The sequence below is a fragment of the Neovison vison genome, chromosome 10, assembly GCF_020171115.1.
Source record: "Neovison vison isolate M4711 chromosome 10, ASM_NN_V1, whole genome shotgun sequence".
In the NCBI taxonomy this organism is placed as follows: Eukaryota; Metazoa; Chordata; class Mammalia; order Carnivora; family Mustelidae; genus Neogale; species Neogale vison.
The window spans coordinates 60,891,203-60,907,347 of NC_058100.1; the positions used below are offsets into that span (position 1 = coordinate 60,891,203).

The 16,145-nt window shown below is 55.4% G+C and overlaps 2 protein-coding genes across 2 annotated transcripts in view; both read right to left on the reverse strand.

Annotated features, from left to right (window-relative positions):
* Positions 1-15,681, reverse strand: part of DNAH14 (dynein axonemal heavy chain 14) — a 161,325-nt gene extending 145,644 nt beyond the window's left edge. Inside the window, exon 1 of the mRNA XM_044267422.1 lies at positions 15,522-15,681. The gene's annotated coding sequence lies outside the window, so the exon portion shown is untranslated. The remainder of the gene's footprint in view (positions 1-15,521) is intronic.
* Positions 1,222-10,180, reverse strand: LOC122917993. Its single transcript, XM_044266142.1, has 3 exons — positions 10,024-10,180; positions 3,841-4,065; positions 1,222-1,550 (listed from the first exon to the last, which is right to left on the reverse strand). The coding sequence occupies exons 1-3, from the start codon at positions 10,157-10,159 to the stop codon at positions 1,222-1,224; spliced, it is 690 nt and encodes a 229-aa protein (XP_044122077.1). The 5' UTR covers positions 10,160-10,180.
* Positions 15,682-16,145: the final 464 nt, after the last annotated feature.

Consider the following 16,145-nt stretch of genomic DNA (forward strand, 5'->3'; position numbering starts at 1 on the left):
TTCAACCGACACCCAGACTCCCTGCCGTCCTGTTTGCATGAACTTCTGTCCATGACTTTAAGCTTTAGGGAATTTGTCTAGTTATTCTCGCTGCATAAGAAATTACCCCAAACTCAGCATCCGAAGACATTGATTTTACCCATGTATCTGCAGTTTGGCAGGGCTGGGTGGAGCTAGCTTGTCTCTGCCCCACATGACCCGCTATGGAAGCTGCCGGAGCATCCAGCCCCAGCAGGTGTGGGCATGCGGGTCCGACGCACCTGCTTCCCCTTTGACTCTGCCTCTTCTCCCGACTCCTCCATCCTGGGAATGATGCCAGCCATCCCTCTGCATGCTCGCCGCACCACTCCTGCCGAACAAGCCCTTCCTGCCAACTGTTTGGAGCTGGAGACCAGGATCACCTGAGGACTCGCTGACTCCTGGGTTTGGGGGTAAACGCCAACTGTCAGCCCATCTAATGCTGGTGACCAGAGCAGCTGTACGCGACCCCTCCATGGGGCATGGTCTTCCTCAATACATGAAGGCTGGGTCCCACCAGCAAGGGTCTTGAAAGACAGACTGAGCCACGTGGAAGTCCTATCACCTTCCATGACCCAGCCTTACAGGTGTCACTTCCGACACATTCTATCCATTGAGGCAGGTGCAACACCCCTGCCACCACCGCCACCCAGTTTCAAGGGGGAGGGAAAACAGACTCCATCTCTGGGTGGGGATGGGGCGCCGTTTCAGGAGCATGTGGAGATGCAGGTACATCGCTGTGCCTTTCAAGGGAAATACAGTCAGCCACAGAGACCTTTGTGATGGGGATGTTGTGAGTTCTCCTGGTCGGGAGCTTTTTTTTCTTCACATTTCTAACCATGATTGGAGTACGTAGGGCTATCTCAAATTGCTAGCTTCAGAATTTTCATTCTTTGACTTAAATGTTTAAAATGAAGGGGCGCCTGGGTGGCTCAGTCGGTGAAGCCTCTGCCTTCAGCTCCGGTCATGATCTCAGGGTCCTGGGATCAAGCCCCGTGTCGGGCTCCCTTTGCTCAGCACAGAATCTGCTTCTCCCTCTCCCTCTGTGCGCTCTCTCTCAAATAAATAAATAAAATCTTTTTTAAAAAATGAAATTAAGTAAAACGGAAATTCTCAATAATTTTATAGACAAAACTGCACACATTCATATGCTTTCTTTAAAAAAAGTATTGTTTGTCAGGAATAAAATAAGATGCTTATTGTTTATGTCAGCCCGAGAGTGTGTACTTCCAACGATACTTGTTCTGACACCGGTAGGAGACATGATTTTTCAAGAGCTTTCAAAATAAATTCTCTTGCCGTCTGCACACATATTTCCATCTGTTCATGGCTGACACGGGAGACGGTCCAACTTCCTTCAAGGTCATTTGAAGCAAACTTTTGTTGCACGGCAGTATACACTGTCACTTGGTAACAGACTTGTAGAAATTTGGGCTGGATGCATATCGCTGCACTTCCAAACCCACAGTCATCTCGGATCTGCCTACGGCTTCCCACTGACAGCAAGGCAGCCACGGTTGTGAAAGCCAGATCTTAGAAAAGCAGGAAAAGCTAAACTAATTAACCTGCGAGACATGTTCAAGACTGGCCAGCCCCACTGAACGCACCTCAGCAGGAACGCCCGAACCCAGCTGTATGTCGTGAAAGGGCACCTCGAGTGGGATGAGAAGGAGGCCATTCGCCTGGAGGGGACGTCCTCTGCCTTGTTCCCTCGAGGATTCGCGCCCAGCCCTGCCGGTTCACCTTCCCGAAGCAGAGTCTGTTCTCAATTTCACCGTCTCTGTCTTCTGCCCAGCAGGGTCACCTGGCCGGGCTGTCTGTCCCCCTCGCCCCAAACCCGTGAAACCTGTCCTCTGACACCCTTGGCCCCAGATCAGCAGCCTTCCTGACTATGAATTAACAACTCCATGTTTTTCATGCACAGGGAAAGTTATCTGGCCGCCTCTGACTCTGGCTACCCTCGGATGTCTCCCAGCCCAAGCACTGGGTACCCCCAGCACGGTCCATGCTCTGAAGGTCATGCCTCAGCCCCTGGCTCTTCTCTCTACCCATCCAGATCCCCGCCTGCTTCTGGAGATCCAACTGAAATGCTCTTCCCTGGGCTCCTTCCCTCATCCCTGCAGCTGGAGGGGATGCGGTTCTCTGGGTCCTTGTGCTCACACTCCCTACTAGCCCTTCTATTACTCAAGAACATGTCACTTTGTTTATGAGGGGGCCAGAGTTTCTTGTGGACAGAGGACACCTGTGTGATCCGCTATGGAAGCTGCCGGAACATCCAGCCCCAGCAGGTGTGGGCATGCGGGTCCGACGCACCTGCTTCCCCTTTGACTCTGCCTCTTCTCCCGACTCCTCCATCCTGGGAATGATGCCAGCCACCCCTCTGCATGCTCGCCGCACCGCTCCTGCCGAACAAGCCCTTCCTGCCAACTGTCTGTCTGTGCAATCCACGTCATCCCTACCTCCCTGCTCTCAGTCTGACCCCCGGACCTTGGTCACAGGCTCACAGAAGCACTCGAGCTGCACAGGGAGCCCACGGAAAAAAGTGTCGGCCAAGTACTTGGTTCCTGGGTTCCTGACTGCCTCGCGTGGGGTGGTGCGTCCCGGTGGCTCTACCTCCCAGACCCCCTGCCCCCGACCCTCCTCCCCAGCCCCATTCCTGGCCTGCCCCCGGCACAGCCAGTCCAACCATTTGGACTCTGCTGGCCTCTTGGGACCCTCCAGCCCTCCACCCTGGGCTGAGCCCCACATCCCTCACGAGGCCTTCCTGCCACACTGAGAGCTGTGTGGGGCCAGCCCGCCAGGCAGGCTGGGTCTGTGTCTGCCACCATTCGCAACGGACAGGTTAGACGTCTGTGACTGATTATGAAAACATGTCATTTTAAAACTCTGTTTTGAAATATCGGTGGAGTCCTTGCTCCGAAGTCCTGTTCGGCTCTGTTTCCTGGATCAGCCCAGCCCTATTAGCAGGCCCCACTGGCCCCACTCACTGCCCTGGGCCCTGACACCTGCTGGCCCTGCCCTCTGCCCTGGGGCTTCTCTGCAGCCTGAGGGGCCAGCCGGGCGGGAGCAGGAATTGACACATCCTCGAATCAGGGACTGACAGGAGAAGGTGACCAGGTCCGTCAGACCCCTCACCCCTCCGGGATTCATCTGAGGAGACTGTTGGACACTCATGCAGTTTCCCCAGGGATTAAGCTCCTGGCCCTCCGGGGGTCTTCTGCCCCTCACATAATCCACATACTTTGTCCCCTCCCGAGGGAACACCCCCAGGACCCCAGGCGAACAGCCCTAATGTCCACCCCATTAGAAGAAGCTAACATCTTCACGATCAGTTTTTGTTTAGCATAAAGATGATTCCCTCGCTCCTCCTCCCGGCGCCCAAGCAGAGGGAGCCTTCCTCCCAGACGAGCGGCTTCCATCCCCTGGCCTGCTCTGACCCCTGACCTCTAGCTCACACTTGGGCGTGGAAGCCAGCCAAATGGGGTTCATCGGATCCACCACCCAGATCCATCTCCCACCCTGCCGACTCAGATCTGCAAAACTCCCCTCTTCGGGTCCCTCCCCTGCCGGGTGCCGGGTGCCAGCTGCACCCTCTTGGGCGCGGCGCTCAGTTCCCCTCATATCCCCCCCTCAGGCCTGCCCACGGCCTCAGCCCCATGCGCAGCCAGCCTCTGGGGACCACGCTTGCTTCCTCTCCCCTGTGCCCCCGTGTGCCGCTCTGTCCTGGGAGGTCCCTCCCCGCTGCCCTCGTCCCCAGAACTTGGGAGTATTCGAGGAGCCGATGTTGTCTGCCCTGGACGCCTCTCCAGGGCGGGAACATACCTTCCGCCTCTGCCGCCAGGACTGTTCTGTCTCTGCCCCGTCTGCCAGGCCCTCGCCCCACCCGGGGTTTGACCCCGCGGGCTCTCTGGAGCTGGCTGAGCTCCGCGGCGTAGCTGCTCCGTGACCGCAGGACACTCAAGCTCTCTATGCCAAAACCCAACGGCGAGGCTTGCTGCAAACGATCCATCACAGGGGCAAAACGCAACACGACACAGCGTCTGACACCTAGTAAGCATGAAAGAGTGGCAACTGTGATGGGGGATGTTACTAGAAATAGTAGGATTGTCAGTGCTGATGTCGGTAACCCTCACCCTTAAATGCCAGAGCAGAGCCCCCCGGAGGGGGACCTGCATTTGTGAAGCTTTTGGAAAAGGAAACCTCGTGGGTCCCACCCCAAACCTACGAAGTGAAAAAGTTTCTCAAGAGGCAGATTGGAGGAAAGGAAGGAGACCTGAGACCTAGAGGCCACCCAGAATCCTGAACCCGAAAAAGGACATTCGCAGGCCACTTGGCAAAATTTGAGGAAGCGCTGAAGATCGATTCATCACACTGTGTCGGTGCTCACTTCCCGGCCTGCGTTTAATTCAGAACAGAAAAAGGACTGAAGTTTTTCCTAGGATGGGGCCCGTGCATTATCACCAGGCCCCTCTGGGGGGCAACGACATGTGGCACCACTGGGTGACAGTCCTCTCACTGCACTGCTGCCACCAGTGAACGGATTGATCCGGCCGGCCTGCCTGGGAGGCTGACTTAATGTTTGGCTGCCGCCTGGCAGCCTCCCCAGGAAATCTACCAGCACCCAGTAGTGGGGTTCATTCCTGGGGGGCTCCCCCAGGACCGCGCCTGATGCAGGGCAGGCTCATTAACGCACCACATTTGCTTAATTGAGTTTAATCAGCACTTTCTTCTGTGCATTCCCAAGACAGCGTTCAGTAGCTGTCCTCGGAATATTGACCTCTTTCCCAAGATCTAATGAGTCTGTTTAAACTCAGTGCTGCAGCTCAGAATACAGATGAACGTGTTGGACTCCTACCCCCTTCTCCGCCTGCCTATTGTACCCAGAAGGAGTCCCAGAGGAAAACGGAAAAGGACAATCTTCAGCTGGTGGTTTCTCTGAAATGCTGCAAATCAGCATGACCTTGGTGGGAAGAGGAAATATTCCTCTGCTTCATAGGGTCGGAGGCAAGAAAGTTGCATGATCGGCGGCACTGATGGGTGGGTGGGGCCTGTGGATGGCCTGGGACGGGCAACGAAGGTGCACGGGGAAAGCATCTGTGAGAAGTCGCTTGGCCTGTAAAGAGCCCTGCAGCCCTGGGAGGGATCAAGATGTCACCGTCATTCAAAAGGGCCAGTGACAGAGGATTTTGTCCCCAAAATGCAGTTTAATGGCTTCACACTATGGTTGGTGGCAACTCTGAATCCGGGTCAGCATCCAAGCTTGCCTCACCTGACCACACCTGGCCTGTCCGTATCAGAGGAGCTCTCTGGGTTTCAAGCAGGAGCCCTTTCCGGGAGCCTGGGAGCGTCTGCCTTCGGCTCAGGTCATGATCTCCAGGGTCCTGGGATTGAGCCCCACATCAGGCTCCCTGCTCAGCCAGAAGACTGCGTCTCCCTCTCCCTCTGCCACACCACCTACCCCCCATGCATGCTCTTGCTTGCTGTCTCTCCCAAATGAATAAATAAAAAATCTTTAAGAACAAATGGGAGGCCTTTCGAGAGCCTTTGCTGTTGACCCCTACTTGATCCCCTTTACAGATTTCCTGCCCCCGTTCCACGACTAGGGCCTCCCCACACTGCAAGCTGAGTCTGCTGCCATTCCTGCCTATTCCAGGACTGTTCACGCAGCCAAGGACTGACGTGGAGACTAGGGCCCCTGACGGCTGGCGTGAAGGAGCAGAGAGTTGAAATCAGAATCTCAGGAAGAAAAGCAAAGTGCCTGCCTTTCCATGTTCTTGCAGTACATTCCTGAGTCCAGACTCGGGCAGAGCAACACAATCTCGAAGCTGAGAACCGATCCCATGAGGTCAGGCCAGCTGGAGACAATGGGCAGCACACCACACCTGGGTTGTTCCCAGTGCCACCCCAGCCCCCACCCCTGGGAAGGTGCTGCCCGGTGTTCTAATGACCCGGCCACCCCTTGGCCTCGCTCATGCCCCCAGGGCAACCTCAGTGAGTCAGACTCTGCTCACAGCCCCTGGCTCACCTGCTAAGACCCTGCAAGCGACAGAGTGGGTGAGACGGTCTCCCGCATCATGGCCATCCCGAGGCCATGATGGGATTAATCATCATGTCCACCAGAGCCAGGCTGCAGCCCTGCCATCCCACCCTGCACACACTCCCGGCCCAGCACAGGTCATGGGCGCCCAGCCACCAGAGAGGAACGGACTGTTGTCCCCTGCCCTGCTCCTTGGTGGCCTCGACCCCTGGCCGGCTTTCTGCTTCCGATGCCAGCCCTCTCTCAGGCCCTGACCTCCAGCTGCTCTAACGCTCCCTCCAGCCCTGGGTCCGCGGTGTACAGATTCGTGTAGGAGTTAGGAGCGCTTCGGGGGCTCTTCTCACTTAAGGAGAAAAAGCAACAAAAAATCAGCCATTTAACATAATGAAGCAGATCGCTCAGAGGGAAGGCGAGTTTCTCCTCCCCACTCAGGAAATGCTCCCACTGAGGGGACCGGTAGAGGCCCCACTAGTCACCCTAAGTCTCCTGAAGGCTCTAAATATTTTCCACCAAGAGTCATTCCTGGGACTGATGCATAAGGTTATTAAAATCACAACTTTGTGCTTTGATGTAGAACCCAGACACATAACCGGAATGCCAAGATCCACTGTGGAGGTGAGGAAGGGCGTTTGCAAGTCGGTGGACAGCCCACCCTCGGGAGGTGGGGCCCCGGCCTCCCGGAGTCCGGGTGGAATTTTGCGACTGCCTGGACAGAAGGTGTCTGCGGCACAGTCGCCCCCAACACCAGCTCACCTGCAGTGTCTGCTGACCTTCCCGGGAAACTTCATCCCCGTGGAAGATGAGAAGGATCAGAGAGAGACCCTTCCCGAGCGTCCCACCAACCCAGCCCCACTGACGGGTCTCCCAGCCACAAGCCCGCACGTGGACCAAGACCCTGCCATTAAGCCCCACACTAACTCACACACTGTGACCTGGTGGGACCTGGACGTCACAGGAAGCATCTGGGCATTGATCTGAAGGCCTCCAGAGGGACCTTTGCTGCAAGGAGGGTGCAGTTTCCAGGGGTTTCCATGTGACCCAGGAGCGAGCATGCTGACCAGAACAGTGGCACAGCACTGTCCTCCCTCTGCTTGGGAGTGGGTGACCCCAGCTCAAGGAAGCTTCTGAGGGGCATCAGTGGGAGGGACCCAGCAAGGGAAGGCCCTGTTCCCCTTCTTGGGAGGATGGGCCCCCATCGCCCACGGCGTTGTGCTCTGTGCCATTCGGCTGGTGAGGACTTAGCTGGAGGCACCTGCACGTGGTGAGGGCCGGGCAGCCAGGTGGGGTTGGGGTACCTGTGGCTCCCAGGGCAGGGCAGACCAGCCTCTCCATACAGTCCATGTCGGACAGGTCAGAGATGTGGAAATCCCGCGTGGTGAGTGGGGGAGCGCTCGGATTAGAAGTCTGAATGACTCAGTCCGTCGTCCCAGGGAATCACGTCTAAGTAAGAGCCGCAGGTGCTGAGAGGGAGGGAACCATCCCTAACTCCGCTCCAAAGGTTGGAAGGAAACACATTTTGTGCTTTCTGGGACTTTAGCCACTCCCAGGTTTCCAGAACCCCCAAAGGGCAGCTGAGGCCTCCCCAGTGATGAGGCCATTGTGTCCCAGGACCCCGGGAACACACGTGTCTGGAGGACAGGGGACTGTTGTGGAATGAATGTCGAGTCCCCCCCAAATCCACGTTGTTCGAATCCTAACCCCCAGTGTCACGGTATGAGGGGGCGGGTCCTCCGGGAGGCAGTGTCTCCTTCCAAGAAGGCGATGGGCCCTTCCAAGACAAGGAAGAGCCCTCCGTCTGCTCTCCACCCTACACGGCAGGACCACACGCAGAGATGGCCCTCTGCAAACCAGAAAGAGGGTTGCCGGCAGACACCCCACCTGCCAGCACATTGATCTTGGACTCTCAGTGTCCAGAAATGAATGAGAAGCAAATGCCTGTTCAAGCCACACAGGCCATGGTGATCTGTCCGGCAGCTGGAGCTGCCTGATGGGGGAGGGGACACCGGCGGCTCCCCAGACTTGACCCTCCTGGGTAGGCAGCTCCAGCACGGGTTCCCCAAGCCCACAGAGATGCCCCATGGGCATATGGAATCTGCGTTTGAACAGGTCCCCCTCAGGGAATTCTGATGCAAATGATACAGAGAAGAGTTTGAGAAACTGTAAAATGCAATTCTCAGGTTTCCAAACTTTTCTGAGGAGGATGTTGTAAGAACCCATGTTCTGGTCCAAAATACAAGCACTTCCAGGGCTCAGCTATTTTGTGCTGTTTTTATTCCATCTCATTTCTTAAATGCTGCCCTCAGCCAACTAGATGCATTTGCAAACCACATCCTGGGAGAAACAAGCAACACCGAGTAGAGGGTTTCCCGGGTTTCTCCCTCCTCTTTACAATAAAATTCCAATTAGCCATCCCCACGCAAGATCACCGCCACTCCCTGTGCTTGGATTAGAAGGGCATCATGACCAACTCTCCCAGTGACGTTTCTGCCACGGGATATGTGGTTTGACCTTGCAGAGCCATGGTCCCCGACACTGGACAAAGTCAGTCGGGAGCTGCCATGAAGTCCTCAGTGGTTGACTCCTGTGGGGAGAGAGAGCCTGCTGGAGCCCGAAGGACCACCTGGGTGAGCCTGCTGGGAACAGGAGCTGAGGCCCCCAGCGAGTGGCACCCCGTGGGGTTGGAGCCCCGATCCTGAGGAGGAGGAAGGGAGGGGAGGGAGAGAAGGGGAACTGCCTGCAGGGGTGCACCACAGAGCCTGTCTTCTCTGAGAGATGGGGATGGGGGTGGAGAAGGCAGGGGCAGGCCCAGCAGGTGAACAGGTTGTGTGCACCTGTCACCCTCCCTCTTTGGACTCCCTAGACTCCGGGGAGGAGGGAAGGCGTGAATGAGCCCCGTCCCTGACTGAGTGGGCTTGCTTGCACCGTTAAAGGAGCCAATATGCATTTGTAGTAAGAGGAGAAACCATCCCAGTGGAATGGCAGTAGCAGAGCTGGAGGGGCAGAGATGCACTCCTGACCTGTGGGTTTCTTCTTCTTTCTCACTTTGCAAGTAGAAAGGTCAGGTCGTCCTGTACTTTGGAAGCTTAATCTGTCCTGGGAACAAAGCTACCCGACCCTTCCTGCGGGGTATCCCCAGGCCCCTCCGGAAGCATTGTCCAGACAGGAAGAGGAGGGCGGGGCTGGCCTTCTGAGGCGAGCATGCGCAGAACCTGCCTCCCACCCACCGGGCTCTGTGACTCTGGGCAGGACTGTGCCCTGCGTGTGATACAGCCACTCGCGCCCCACCGGACCACCCGCACGAAGTCACAGAATATTATCCCCGTCTCCAGTGAGTCTGCAACACCATCGCTCTGACCCTTGGGCTGCCTGGCTCAGAGTTGTTGGCCATTCTGCCTGGTCCGGGAGGGCAGCGCACAGCCATCCCTCCGGGTCGCGTCCTCACACCGCAACCCAAGAGCCAGCATGTGACAACAGGGCTCAGCGGACCGCAGCCCCATCGAGCCACGGTGCGGTCACACCTACAATGACCACGCACTCTGTGCCACCAGCAGGCCTCACTGAAGCCCCACAGAAGCCCCCCGGGTGCCTAGCTGATTCTTCAAGGCAAATAACTGGTTATTCTTCGGCCACATTTCGAAATGTCACCAACGATCGTGTTTAGGATGGCGTGTTTCAGTCCGAACTACTGGCGTCAGTACAAGTGATTTGGAAAAAAATCAGTAATTCTATTTATAACATAAACTGAAGCCAGTGGAATGGTCTTCAGCTGTGCTTGCTAGGGGTATAACACAAAACAGCGAGCACATGGGCATAGACAGCGTCAAGCAGCAGCAAAGCACAAGAGAGAAAGAGAGAGAGAAGAGAGACCTCGACCCCAGGGAGCAGAATGGCACCGGCCGTGTGTGGAAAGTGCCCGGCCCACCAGACCTCAGCAGGTGAGCCAAACAGTTCCATGATGGGGACTTTACCTGCATTTACAAACCTTCCATAGGGTTCACCGCGAGGACTATGGATTTGAACACGTTGCCTCCCAGGCACTGGACCTGTCTTCCCACGTGTGTTCTTGACTATCACCGTCCAGCAGCGATAATAACGACCCTCCATCCGGTTGGGTTTCAACAAACAGCCCTTTATTTCCTATGGCCATCGCTTATATAGGGGAGCTAAGCCAATCAGCATAGACAGCGATATGCATCCACCAATCTTAAGCTTGTTACCAAGTACCCACAGCATAGCAATAGTTCAATAGCCAATAGATAGTACTTCCTGTTTACAATCAGTCACTCTAGACACACCTTCTGGCAAATCGCCAGGTGCCTTTTTGCAAAGCTCTGCGGTTGAGGGATCTCTGGGCCCCTGGAGCATCCGCCCTCAACACTTGACCTCCTCCCTCGGTGCCTGGCAGGTCCGAAAGGGATGGGGAGAGGAAAGAGCTAGACAGGTAGCCCCTTCTCATTGGCTCTTCTGGTCCCCCAAACTCAGCTTCTCGTGGGCCTCCTACTGAAAACCCTCACAATCCTGCTTCTTGAGGTTCACACGGTCTAGACTCCTGCCCCACCTGGGCTGAAAGTTCACTGCCTGCGGATAGGGAACCCTTGACCCCTGAACTCCATCGGCGCAGGAACACATCATGGCTTGCGTGGGCCACCCCCCGCACTTGTGCCTTTGTGAGTCTCCTCCTCTGTTAAAATGTATTCAAAATTCTATTTTGTGACCTTGCTGCTGGAGAGACAAGTAGAGTCCAGGCTGGATTCACTAGCACAATTCTTTCATTATTAGTAGTATATTCTTTTTTCCCTTCTGATTTTAAGAGAAATTGAAATGAAGACGTTTTTGCAGACTCTGAAAGTGGCCCTCAGGCCCTGAGCTTGTTGCTCCTGATGGGTGAGAAGTCCCTGGGTCACAACTGGTGGGGGGGTGACCCTGAGCAGGTCACAAGTCCTTCTCTGCAAAGCTAACCAGCCCACCCCTCCAGGCAAGCGAGGACCCCGGGGAGACCAACAAAGCCCGCCCCTGTGGCCCGATCGGGGCTGGGGCTGCTGCGTGGCCCTAGGCCAGTGCACTGGGTGGGGACAGGCTCCAGAAGGGGCTCAGCCGGCCAAGCCAAGTGCGCATGCGCATGCACGCGCGCGCGCGTGCGCGCGCACACACACACACACACACAGACACTCACAGTGCACTAAGTCACGGTCACCAGGAGCCAGCAACTCGGCTTCCCAACGTTACATAGCACGTGGTACAGTTCACACGCTCTGAGCCTACGTCCCAATGCAGCAAACCTCCCAACGTAGTTCCCGAACAAAACTAACACCAGACTCAGTTCCACCTGCATCGTCTCAACCGGTCTTATTTCTTGGACTTCTGATCCTTCCAGCCAGACCACCTGTGTTCCCACCTCTCGACGTGGCTTCATGTCGGTGATTAAATTTGGCCTCCAGGCTCTGTGCTTCCTCAGGCCCGTGAGCCTGGCAGCTGCCACTCCTCAGCTCGTGCAATGTCACAGTAGGCCCCCAAGTAGCTCTGGCTGCACGTGGCCTGATACCCTGGCCTCTGCTGAAGGGTCCAGAGCAGCCAGCACCTGAGTATGGATGGAAAGCAGCCAGACACCCTGGCGGTGAGGATTCTTGCTTCCATACCAGTCCAGTGGAGAGACTCACAGTTGTGAACTCGGGGGACCCCTGTGGGTGCCTCCCAGGGTTTAGTGCTGAGCAAGACAGGCAAAGCATAAAGAATATCCCCAGTCAGCTCTCTTGTGTGAGAAACTATGTGCACCTGCTTGTTTGTGCCAAGCTTTGTGCTTGTTTGGACATGGGAATGGCAATAGGAAACAATAAAGAGAGGGGTTGCCCTGGGTGGGAGGGGGTAGAAAGGTCAAGGGGGCAGGGGTAGGGCCTCTCTGAGGACACTTCCTGTGTTGTTCTGACTTGAGAATCATGTTGTTGTCTCAGGCCATCACAGACTGGGATGGGGGAGATTTAAAATAGCATCACAAACGGAATCCAGTGGCCCCAATGGTATTTCAAATGAGCCAAATCACTAGACTTATAGGGGACAGGGGTGCGGAGTACAGGACTCTCGGCAATGACTTTGGAATGACATGTTTGAAGTCATTGAAGGGTGCACTCTGGTTGGATTCATTTCTGCTGCACTATGGCTCCCCCATTCCGAAACTACTCTAGCTGTATCCCAGCACTTAGCAGGTAAGTGAACACGTCGCACACAGTGAGAGAGGTTTCTCACTGTTGGAGAAGACGCTCATAATAAGAGAGGTGGGGGGCTCCCGTGACCCGTGCGGCATGGGAGGGGAACCAAGGTCAGTATGAACCTACGCACACACGTGGACATGGATACAGTCGTATACTGCTGGACACACATGTAAGCCACGTCCTAGCTCTGTTCACCAAGGAGGCTCGCAAAGAGTGACACCAGAAAAAGGGGAAACCAATGTCTGGGCCTTCGTTTCTTCCTTCTTTTCATTCTCTCTCTCTCTCTTTTTTTTTAGAGAGAGTGGGGGTTGGGGGAAAGAACAGAGGGAGGAGAGAGAATCTTTAGTAGATTCCATGCCAAGCATAGAGCCCGAGGCAGGGCTCGACCTCACGACCCCGAGATCATGACCCAAGCGGAAACCAAGAATCGGATGCCCAACTGACTGAGCCACCCCAGGGGCCCCTAGACCTTGATTTCTAAGTCCATTTTCCAATCAGAGAACCAGGTCTGCTGGGGGAAGTGAAGAGTTTCCGCCTGCGGGAAGGAGCTCGCAGATAAGCCTGGAGCGCCCGATGCCGACAGGAAGCGAGGACGGGCTCCAGAAGGGTGAGGGCCAAGGGCCGGAGGGGCAAGCTGCAAGAGGCCCACCCGCCAAACGTGCGGCGAGTTGGGCGACAAAATCTCCGTGCATTCCATGCGATTGAACAGAAGCGCCCGTGACTCCACACTGACACCAGCAAACAGACGAGGGGAAGGAGACGCGTGTCCATGTCGTAAAAGGAATGCAGACGACAGGAGTGGGAATCCCCACTTGGAAGCCAGCACAGCTGTGACCATGTCCGGCCAGAGCCGTTCTAAGAGGGGAATGTAGGGGGAGAAAGCATGAGAAACAAGACATTCACGTATCCACCCAGAAAACATCTACTAATTAGAAAGGAAAAACTGGTTAACCCCACAACGGAGAAATCTGGCTCCTACCACCGAGGACACGTGACCAAAATCACCATCACTTTTTATAAAAAGAGACATAAAGTGGTGTCTGGATGGCTCAGTGGGTTGAGCGGCTGCCTTCGGCTCAGGTCATGATCCCAGGGTCCTGGGATCGAGCCCCACATCGGGCTCCCTGCTCAGCCAGAAGCCTGCTTCTCTCTCTTCCTCTGACTGCTGCTCTGCCGACTTGTGCTCGCTCTCTCTTTCTCTCTCTCTCTCTGTCAAATAAAATCTTTTAAAAGAGAGAGAGAAAGAGATAAAGACAGCACATGATCGTGGGCTAGGAAAGGATGCGTGGGGGACATTTGGCAAACTTTGAAGCCAGTCTCCGAGGAAAATCAGAGGAACGTTAGTTTGATGCTTTGATGAGTGCACTACGGTTAGGCCCCTCTATTTAGGGAATGAACACGAAACTATAGAGAGCTCAATACTTTAAAATGTTCAGAAAAATAATTGTGTGTGTTTGTGTATGTGTGTGTGTTTGTGTGTATATGTGTGTCTGTGTGTACATATGCATGTCTGTGTGTGTGCGAGTCCATGTATGAGTGTGTGTGCATGTCCATGTGTGGATGTCTCTGTGTGTGCACGTGTGTATGTCTACGTCCATGTGTGTATCTGTGTGTGTGCATATCCGTGTGTGCACATCCATGTGTGACCGTGTGCATGTCCATGTGTGTGCATGTCCATGCCTGTGGGGGGGGTAGAGAACAAATGGTTAGCAGGTACAGTAAAATCTACATGCAAATTCTGTGTTCTGTGTCTTTTTCAAGTCTGAAATTATTCAAACAGTTTAAAAAAAACCTCACATGAACATTAGCCGCTCATATTAACAACAAAAGTCACTCTTTTGAAACATTTCAGCTCAAAGCGACTGGAAAGCTACTTCTAGGCTGACAAACAGCACATAACACGGTTTTAAACCGATGTGTGATGTGGTTTTTCTGGACCCCGGCCACTTTCATGTCGTTCAGTCTGGTGATGATAAACCCTAGAACATTTCTGTCAAGATGCGAAGAATCACAGAGCGGGACACCCTTTTGCTGAGAAGTTGTATTGTAAACATCTCTGATGTTCTGTATGTGTGCGCTGTTCTGACATCTCAGGACACCCATCTGGCTGGAGAGGGCTTCCGGTGGGTGAGCCAGTTCCTGGAGACGGTCAGGGGCTCCGTGTTCCTTTGCTCTGCAGGCTGACCACGCAGGGCCGAGGACACAGTGCTCCTCCGTCTCCATCATCCCGGGGCAGGGACCAGGCGAGCAGGGAGGGACACTTGAGTAGCCCCAAGCTACTGCAGAGTCATTCAAACTGGCCAGAATGGGGCCATTCAGCTGCCCGGACTCTCCCTTTGGCCTGAGCCTTCCCTTGCTCCCATCTTGTGACCTGACCACATGGGGTCTTCACTGAGAGCCCACACGCCTCTGCCTCTAGCACCTGGAAGTCCAAGAACCATGCTCCTGGGCCTCTCCTCAGCCTCCCCTCGTGGCTGCACTGGGTTGACAATCTTGTAAAGGAGCACAGGGTAGAAGTCAGGATCATGCTGTCTTATGGCGGCTGCACCCTGGCGGTGGTCAAGGCAGAAAGCTCCTGGTCTCATTGGGAGCAAAGGTTGGCATCAGGGCAGCCCGAAAGGCCCTTGCAGGTCTCTTGCTGACTCCTGGGCTCTGTTGCCCAGGGAGAGCTTGGGCTGTGCAGGACAGCTGGGGAGCCCGTCCTTTGTGGCTTGCCAGGATTTGCACTCGGGCGCTGGACCCCCAGGGCAGAGCTGTTCCCTGTACTCCTGGCTACTGTTTTTTCTTTGTTCCCATCCACCAGTGCTTGCAGCTCTTTTTCAAAAGACTTTCCCCCACACAAGAAGAAAGCAAGACATCTGGGAATTTGCTCTCCCTCTTCCCTGCCTCTCACTTGGAAGCCCTTGGTCAGTGACCAAGAGCACGGATTATGAGCTCTGGCTTCTTCACCCCAGGGATGCATAGCTTACATGCGAGCCTCCTCCACAGGACCCCAGAAGCTCCCCAGGGGAGTTGGCCTGAGACCGCTGTAGCCCTGCTCAGCATCCTCATCTTCCCTGTGGTTTCTGGAACCCGTCTTAGGGCCCCCACGAACTGCACAAGAACGCTATAAGCTTCGATGGGGCCAAACGATGGACACAGACCACATGGCCCCGTTATCATTCTGGGCGTTCTGGAACCTGTCCTACCCATGAACCTCCAGGACCAGGCTCCAACCAGACTCAAAGCTTGGATTTCTCTGCTAACCTACAGACACTCACCTGTTAATTCTCCGGGTAACAGTCCAGCCCCAGACTGGGAGGCTCGGATGGCTCACCATTGCTCAGGGTCCTGTGGCTGACCGGTCCTGCAGGGACGCACTCAGGCCCCTGTGTCTGGTCATTCGGATGGCCAGGGTGCCTCTTCACATCTTCTCCTGGGTCGGACAGTTTCAGAGGCAGTGGCTGCCAAGCTCCTGGAGCAGGAAGGGCCCCTCTCCTGATTTCGGGGCTGACACCTAGGGGCAGATCTGTTGGAGGCTGGGGGAGGGGCAGAGCCAGGCCAGGCAGGAGGACGCAGGCCAGTCGAGAGCAGGCCTGGGCAGGTGGTGTTCCCTGTAGAGTGTTATTCCAGGAAAGGGACAGGCTGATCACACCCAATTTGCGTCACCAAAAATAGAGTTGTTTGTGTCCCCGCCTCCTGTCTCTGTTTATCTTTCATCCTCCGAGGGGCAGGAGGAGGCCCCACGGCCTTACCTCCATGGTTGGCAGAGGTGGCAAAGGGATTGCTGAGGCTTGTGAAACCTCTGGTTTTCCAGCCAGACCGCGTCCACCCTGCCCGGGAAGCCCAGACAATGCGCGAGGTGCGGGCAGTGACCCCTCCCTTCTCCGCCTTCCCGCTGCTTG

Bases quoted from the DNA above. Each gene is read 5' to 3' on its own strand.
- LOC122917993 (XM_044266142.1), bottom strand. From the start codon at position 10,159: ATGGAGGGTCGTTATTATCGCTGCTGGACGGTGATAGTCAAGAACACA. The intron at 4,066-10,023 runs GTAAAGTCCCCA...CATGCTTACTAG, and splicing joins TGGAAGGTTTGTAAATGCAG to GTGTCAGACGCTGTGTCGTG. The intron at 1,551-3,840 runs GTATGTTCCCGC...TGCTTTTCTAAG, and splicing joins CCTGGCGGCAGAGGCGGAAG to ATCTGGCTTTCACAACCGTG.